This window comes from Somniosus microcephalus, unplaced genomic scaffold (genome assembly GCF_052327205.1).
Source record: "Somniosus microcephalus isolate GS21.2 unplaced genomic scaffold, FLI_Smic_1.0 unresolved_chr7, whole genome shotgun sequence".
Taxonomy (NCBI): Eukaryota; Metazoa; Chordata; class Chondrichthyes; order Squaliformes; family Somniosidae; genus Somniosus; species Somniosus microcephalus.
This window is the reverse complement of record NW_028225185.1, coordinates 23,313,258-23,321,486: the sequence shown is the minus strand read 5'-3', so window position 1 is coordinate 23,321,486 and position 8,229 is coordinate 23,313,258. Positions and strand designations below refer to the sequence as shown.

The following is an 8,229-nucleotide window of genomic DNA, read 5'->3' as shown; positions in this document are numbered from 1 at the left end:
GACAGAAATCTAGGCTGACACTCCAGTGCAGTACTGAGGGAGCGCCGCACTGTCGGAGGGGCAGTACTGAGGGAGTGCCGCACTGTCGGAGGGGCAGTACTGAGGGAGCGCCGCAGTGTCGGAGGGGCAGTACTGATGGAGCGCCACACTGTCGGAGGAGCAGTACTGAGGGAGCACCGCACTGTCGGAGGGGCAGTACTGAGGGAGCGCCGCACTGTCGGGGGGCAGTACTGAGAGAGCGCCGCACTGTCGGAGGGGCGGTACTGAGGGAGCGCCGCACTGTCGGAGGGGCAGTACTGAGGGAGTGCCGCACTGTCGGAGGGGCGGTACTGAGGGAGCGCCGCACTGTCGGAGGAGCGGTACTGAGGGAGCGCCGCACTGTCGGAGGGGCGGTACTGAGGGAGCGCCGCACTGTCGGAGGGGCGGTACTGAGGGAGCGCCGCACTGTCGGAGGGGTGGTACTGAGGGAGCGCCGCACTGTCGGAGGGGCGGTACTGAGGGAGCGCCGCACTGTCGGAGGGGCGGTACTGAGGGAGCGCCGCACTGTCGGAGGGGCAGTACTGAGGGAGCGCTGAACTGTTGGAGTGGCAATACTGAGGGAGTGCTGCACTGTCGGAGGGGCAGTACTGAGGGAGCGCCGCACTGTTGGAGGGGCAGTATTGAAGGAGCGCTGCACTGTCGGAGGGGCAGTACTGAGAGAGCGCTGCACTGTCGGAGGGCAGTACTGAGGGAGTGCTGCACTGTCGGAGGGGCAGTACTGAGGGAGCGCCGCACTGTTGGAGGGGCAGTACTGAGGGAGCGCCGCACTGTCGGAGGGGCAGTACTGAGGTAGCGCCGCACTGTCGGAGGGGCAGTATTGAAGGAGCGCTGCACTGTCGGAGGGGCAGTATTGAAGGAGTGCTGCACTGTCGGAGGGGCAGTACTGAGAGAGCGCTGCACTGTCGGAGGGCAGTACTGAGGGAGCGCCGCACTGTTGGAGGGGCAGTATTGAAGGAGCGCTGCACTGTCGGAGGGGCAGTATTGAAGGAGTGCTGCACTGTCGGAGGGGCAGTACTGAGGGAGGGCCGCACTGTCGAAGGGCAGTACTGAGGGAGCGCCGCACTGTTGGAGGGGCAGTGTTGAAGGAGTGCTGCACTGTCGGAGGGGCAGTACTGAGGGAGGGCCGCACTGTCGAAGGTGCTGTCTTTTGAATGAGACGTTAAACCGAGGCCCCGTCTGCTCTCTCAGGTGGACGTAAAAGATCCCACGGCCACCATTGGAAATAGAGCAGGTGAAGTTTGCCCCGGTGACCTGGCCAATATTTATCTCTCAATCTATCACACTGCTTCTTGCTGTGCACAAATTGGCTGCCACGTTTCCTATATTACAACAGTGACTACACTTCAAAAGTACTTAATTGGCTGTGAAGTGCTTTATGACATCTGGTGGTCATGAAAGGCACTACATAAATTCAAATCTTACTTTCTTCTCAATCGGGTGCCGTCAGGAGGAGCAGTGGGATTAGTTTGGGATTGATACAGGGCTATGGGGAGAGAGCGGGGCAGTGGGATTAGTTTGGGGGTTGATACAGGGCTATGGGCAGAGAGCGGGGCAGTGGGATCAGTTTGAGATTGATACAGGGCTATGGGGAGAGAGCAGGGCAGTGGGTTTAGTTTGGGATTGATACAGGGCTATGGGGAGAGAGCCGGGCCGCGTGATTAGTTTGGGGTTGATACAGGGCTATGGGGAGAGAGTGAGGCAGTGGGATTAGCTTGGGGGTTGATACAGGGCTATGGGGAGAGAGCAGGGCAGTGGGATTAGTTTGGGATTGATACAGGGCTATGGGGAGAGAGCGGGGCAGTGGGATTAGTTTGGGGATTGATACAGGGCTATGGGGAGAGAGCGGGGCAGTGGGTTTAGTTTGTGATTGATACAGGGCTATGGGGAGAGAGCGGGGCAGTGGGATTAATTTGGGATTGATACAGGGCTATGGGGAGAGAGCGGGGCAGTGGGATTAGTTTGGGGATTGAAACAGGGCTATGGGGAGAGAGCGGGGCAGTGGGATTAGTTTGGGATTGATACAGGGCTATGTGGAGAGAGCAGGGCAGTGGGATTAGTTTGGGGATTGATACAGGGCTATGGGGAGAGCGGGGCAGTGGGTTTAGTTTGGGATTGATACAGGGCTATGTGGAGAGAGCGGGGCAGTGGGATTAGTTTGGGGATTGATACAGGGCAAGGAGAGCGGGGCAGTGGGATTAGTTTGGGGATTGATACAGGGCTATGGGGAGAGAGCGGGGCAGTGGGATTAGTTTGGGATTGATACAGGGCTATGTGGAGAGAGCAGGGCAGTGGGATTAGTTTGGGGATTGATACAGGGCTATGGGGAGAGAGCGGGGCAGTGGGATTAGTTTGGGATTGATACAGGGCTATGTGGAGAGAGTGGGGCAGTGGGATTAGTTTGGGGATTGATACAGGGCTATGGGGAGAGAGCAGTTTTAAACTGCAAACCCCTCGCCACTGACTCCCCAGAGGAAATACACTTTTTTGATTCACTCTGGAAAAGCCCCTCATCATTTTAAGAAGCTTTATTAAATTCTCCTTTAGTGTTCCCTGCTGCAGTGGAAATAGTCTCAATATCTCAAGACTCTCCTCATAACTAGAGCTGCCATCCCGGGCCTCACCCTGGTAAATCTACACTCTCCGCGCTCTCTGGGTTAATGGCCTTTCTGCGATGGCCCGCCCAGACCTGCCCGCAGAACTCGAACTGTGGCCCAACCAGCGCTTTGTACAACTCCACCATCACTTCTTCACTCTTGTACTCTGTTGCCCCATTGATACAACCCGGAATGCTGCTGGCCCTCTCCCGGATTGAGGGAGGAGGCCGGGCTGGAGCAGGTCAGGACTGGGTCGAGTTTCCAACTCTCTTGTATTTCCTTGAAGAGCTTAAAATTGTGGAATTGCTTCCCTCCTGCACGATCAGAAACTGGCTAAAGGGCAAAAAGGAGAGTATTTGAGGGGCAGGTACTGAGTGAGATGGACCAACGCTGCGTGCTGGGCCCCTGCTGGGACCAGAGCTGCGTGCTGGGACCAGAGCTCCAAGTTGGGCCCCTGCTGCGAGATGACCCAGAGCTCCATGCTGGGACCAGAGCTCCGAGCTGGGCCCCTGCTGCGAGATGACCCAGAGCTCCGTGCTGGGACTAGAGCTCCGAGCTGGGCCCCTGCTGTGAGATGACCCAGAGCTCCGAGTTGGGCCCCTGTTGCGAGATGACCCAGAGCTCCGTGCTGGGTCCCTGCTGAGAGGTGACCCAGAGCTCCGTGCTGGGTCCCTGCTGAGAGGTGACCCAGAGCTCCGTGCTGGGACCAGAGCTCTGTGCTGGGACCCTGCTGAGAGGTGACCCAGAGCTCCGTGCTGGGACCAGAACTCCGTGCTGGGCCCCTGCTGAGAGGTGGTCCAGAGCTCCGTGCTGGGACCAGAGCTCCGTGCTGGGCCCCTGCTGAGAGGTGGGCCAGAGCTCTGTGCTGGGCCCCTCCTGTTCCTGGTGTGAATGACACTACAATCCGGTTTAAAACAATCACGTTGTAGAAAAATTCACTTTATTAACAACAGTGAAACTTGTTACAAACACTGAAAACTCTTTGAACAACATTAAACAATTCAAACCCGGCCCGGGAACAGCAACACCAGGCTCTCCCTTCCCCTCCCGCTCTCCCCTCATTCTTGGGATGTGGGCGTCGCTGGCAAGGCCGGCATTTATTGCCCATCCCTAGTGCCCTTGAGAAGGTGGTGGTGAGTCGCCTTCTTGAACCGCTGCAGTCCGTGTGGTGAAGGTGCTCCCACAGTACTGTTAGGGAGGGAGTTCCAGGATTTTGACCCTGCGACGATGAAGGATCGGCCAATATATGTCTAAGTCAGGATGGTGTGTGACTTGGAGGGGAACTTGGAGGTGGTGGTGTTCCCATGCGCCTGCTGCCCTCGTCCTTCTAGGTGGTAGAGGTCGCGGGGTTTGGGAGGTCGCGGGGTCGAGAGGCCGGGGGGTCGGGAGTGATAGCATTGACACTGTGCTGTGGGCATGAGCAGGATTAGTGGATCATGCGACTAGCCAAGTATCAGAGCCCTGACTGATGAACTAAATGTGATTACACACGACATGATTAAGAGGAGGGGATTGCCAGGCACGTTACAGGTTCACTGGGTACCAGAGCCCTCACCCCATCCCATATCAGCCTCCCAAGCCACAAATCCACTGCTCTTTAAAATGAATATCCACGGCGTTTGATAAAAACAATCTCACGAATATTTAAACAGACCAGGTGTGCCCAAAAATGAGAGGCACTGTATAAACTAAGTATTAATAAAAACGTCCTGGAGGGCAGGATTACCCTCCTGTAACATACAGAAAAGACACAAATCACCGTACAAATCACCAGGCGATTTCACCGTACAAATCACCGGGAACATGTCACCGTACAAATCACCGGAGGGATTTCACCTGACAAATCACCGGAGGGATTTCACCGGACAAATCACCGGAGGGATTTCACCGGACAAATCACCGGAGGGATTTCACCGGACAAATCACTGGATGGATTTCACCGGACAAATCACCGGAGGATTTCACCGTACAAATCACTGGGGATTTCACAGGACAAATCACCGGGGGATTTCACAAGACAAATCACGGGGGATTTCACAGGACAAATCACCGGGGGATTTCACAGGACAAATCACCGGGGGATTTCACAGGACAAATCACCGGGGGATTTCACAGTGCAAATCACCAGGGGATTTCACCATACAAATCACCGGGGGATTTCACAGTACAAATCACTGCGGGGGATTGCAACGTGCAAATCACCGGGGTGGGGGGGGGGTTCCCTGCACAAATCCCTTCTCCAGGCTGGGAGCCACATCACCGGAGGGGCCTGTGGTACTGAAGGCCGCAACACCTGGGTGCTCGGTGACACTGGGAGACAGATCGGTGATGTGGCTCTTGCGGGATATTTCCGGAGAATTGTATCACGTAGCACTGTACAGTGAACTTTACTCAAGGTTCTTGTGCAGCACGGTGTCGGTGATTCTCATGGTGCTGCCATCCTGCCCACCACAGGCGGGCTGTCCTGTTCCGCCCCTCAGTAGATCGCTTCGTCCATGTTATCATCACTGTCGCCTCCAAACTCTTCACCGTTATCAAAGTATGACATGACATAATCCGTCTCCTGCACAAGCAGAAAACCCGCACAAACATTAAACAGCACAAACAGTAACTGGGCAGGGGGAGGGGAGGGAAGAGGGGGAGGGCGGGGGAGCGGGGGAGAGGGGGGGCGGGGGAGGGGGAGATGGAGAGCGGGGGCAGGGAGAGGGCGAGGGGGAAGGGAGCGAGGGGGGAAGGAGCGAGGGGGGAAGGGAGCGAGGGGGAAGGGAGCGAGGGGGAAGGGAGCGAGGGGGGGAAGGGAGCGAGGGGGGAAGGGAGCGAGGGGGGAAGGGAGCGAGGGGGGGAAGGGAGCGAGGGGGGAAGGGAGCGAGGGGGGAAGGGAGCGAGGGGGGAAGGGAGCGACGGGGGAAGGGAGCGAGGGGGGAAGGGAGCGAGGGGGGAAGGGAGCGAGGGGGAAGGGAGCGAGGGGGGAAGGGAGCGAGGGGGGGAAGGGAGCGAGGGGGGAAGGGAGCGAGGGGGGAAGGGAGCGAGGGGGGAAGGGAGCGAGGGGGGAAGGGAGCGAGGGGGAAGGGAGCGAGGGGGGAAGGGAGCGAGGGGGAAGGGAGCGAGGGGGAAGGGAGCGAGGGGGAAGGGAGCGAGAGGGAAGGGGAGGGGGAGAGGGGGGGGGCGACGGGAGGGAGGGTGGGAGGGTGGAGGGGGGGTGGGGGGAGGGGGCCAGGGGGCGAGGGAGCCAGGGAGCCAGGGGGCGAGGGAGAGAGGGAAGGGGAGATGGAGAGAGGGAGAGGGGGGGGGGGGGAGAGCGAGGGGAGGGAGAGGGGGAAGGGGAGACGGAGAGAAGGAGAGGGAGGGGGGGAGAGCGAGGGGAGGGAGAGAGGGAAGGGGAGAGGGAGAGGGGGGGGAGAGCGAGGGGAGGGAGAGGGGGAAGGGGTGAGGGACGGGGGGTGGAGAGCGAGGGGCGGGAGAGAGGGAAGGGGAGATGGAGAGGGGGGGGGGAGAGCGAGGGGAGGGAGAGAGGGAAGGGGAGAGAAAGGGGGGTGGAGAGCGAGGGGAGGGAGAGAAGGAAGGGGAGACGGAGAGAAGGAGAGGGAGGGGGGGAGAGCGAGGGGAGGGAGAGAGGGAAGGGGAGAGGGAGGGGGGGGTGGAGAGCGAGGGGCGGGAGAGAGGGAAGGGGAGATGGAGAGAGGGAGAGGGAGGGGGGTGGAGAGCGAGGGGCGAGAGAGAGGGAAGGGGAGATGGAGAGGTGGGGTGGGGGGGAGAGCGAGGGGAGGGAGAGGGAAGGGGAGATGGAGAGAGGGAGAGGTGGGGTGGGGGGGAGAGCGAGGGGAGGGAGAGAGGGAAGGGGAGCTGGAGAGAGGGAGAGGTGGGGTGGGGGGGAGAGCGAGGGGGAGGGAGAGAGGGAAGGGGAGATGGAGAGAGGGAGAGGTGGGGTGGGGGGGGAGAGCGAGGGGAGGGAGAGAGGGAAGGGGAGAGGGAGAGAGGGAGAGGTGGGCGGGGGGGGGGAGAGCGAGGGGAGGGAGAGCGAGGGGAGGGAGAGCGAGGGGAGGGAGAGCGAGAGCGAGGGGGGGGAGAGCGAGGGGGGAGAGCGAGGGGAGGGAGAGCGAGGGGAGGGAGAGCGAGGGGAGGGAGAGAGGGAAGGGGAGAGGGAGAGAGGGAGAGGTGGGGTGGGGGGGAGAGCGAGGGGGGGAGAGAGGGAAGGGGAGATGGAGAGAGGGAGAGGTGGGGTGGGGGGGGAGAGCGAGGGGCGGGAGAGAGGGAAGGGGAGATGGAGAGAGGGAGAGGTGGGGTGGGGGGGGGAGAGCGAGGGGCGGGAGAGAGGGAAGGGGAGATGGAGAGAGGGAGAGGTGAGGTGAGGTGGGGGGGAGAGCGAGGGGAGGGAGCGCACACAGTTCTGGTCTGGGACCACCTCTGTTCATTCTGTGATTGGCAAAAGAACCAGAGGCGAGAGGAGGAAACATTTTTTTCCGCAGCGAGTTGTTATGATCTGGAATGCGCTGCCTGAAAGGGCGGTGGGAGCAGATTCAATAGTGACTTTCAAAGGGGAATTGGAGAAATACTGGAAGGTAAGAATCCACAGGGCTGTGGGGAGTGGGACTAATTGGAGAGCTCTTTCAAAGAGCCGCCACAGGCACGATGGGCTGAATGGCCTCCTCCTGTGCTGTATCATTCTCTGATTGGCCCAGGAAACTAGGGCCAGGACCAGGCAGAGCTGGAAACCAGGCCGGAGAACCCAGCCCCGGGGCAGGTAGATGCGAGATCCTGCTGTCTCAGTGCTGTACCTGACCACCTTGAGCTGAGAACCCAGCCCTGGGGCAGGTAGATGCGAGATCCTGCTGTCTCAGTGCTGTACCTGACCACCTTGAGCTGAGAACCCAGCCCTGGGGCAGGTAGATGCGAGGTCCTGCTGTCTCAGTGCTGTACCTGACCACCTTGAGCTGAGAACCCAGCCCGGGGCAGGTAGATGCGAGATCCTGCTGTCTCAGTGCTGTACCTGACCACCTTGAGCTGAGAACCCAGCCCCGGGGCAGGTAGATGCGAGATCCTGCTGTCTCAGTGCTGTACCTGACCACCTTGAGCTGAGAACCCAGCCCGGGGCAGGTAGATGCGAGGTCCTGCTGTTTCAGGCTGTACCTGACCACCTTGAGCTGAGAACCCAGCCCCGGGGCAGGTAGATGCGAGATCCTGCTGTCTCAGTGCTGTACCTGACCACCTTGAGCTGAGAACCCAGCCACGGGGCAGGTAGATGCGAGATCCTGCTGTCTCAGTGCTGTACCTGACCACCTTGAGCTGAGAACCCAGCCCCGGGCAGGTAGATGCGAGATCCTGCTGTTTCAGGGCTGTACCTGACCACCTTGAGCTGAGAACCCAGCCCGGGCAGGTAGATGCGAGATCCTGCTGTTTCAGGGCTGTACCTGACCACCTTGAGCTGGAAAGTTAGGAGAGACTTGTTTGTCCATTGAGCTCAGTGACTAACCTCTTCAAATTCCTCCTCGTCATACTCCTCTTCATTTTCCTTCTCCTCCTCCTCTTTCTCCTGCTCACCCTCCTCCTCCGAGCTGTGTGCTTCCTCCTTCTTCTCCAAAGTCTAGGAACAATTTCC

The 8,229-nt window shown here is 59.6% G+C and overlaps 1 protein-coding gene across 1 annotated transcript in view; it reads right to left on the bottom strand.

Annotated features, from left to right (window-relative positions):
• Positions 1-3,556: 3,556 nt before the first annotated feature.
• polr3glb (RNA polymerase III subunit GL b) overlaps positions 3,557-8,229 on the bottom strand; it is an 88,177-nt gene continuing 83,504 nt past the window's right edge. The window contains exons 7-8 of the mRNA XM_085978771.1: positions 8,104-8,214; positions 3,557-5,196 (exon numbers count right to left, since the gene is read on the bottom strand). Of these exons, the coding sequence (XP_085834897.1) occupies positions 5,110-5,196; positions 8,104-8,214 (198 nt within the window). The 3' untranslated portion in view covers positions 3,557-5,109. The remainder of the gene's footprint in view (positions 5,197-8,103; positions 8,215-8,229) is intronic.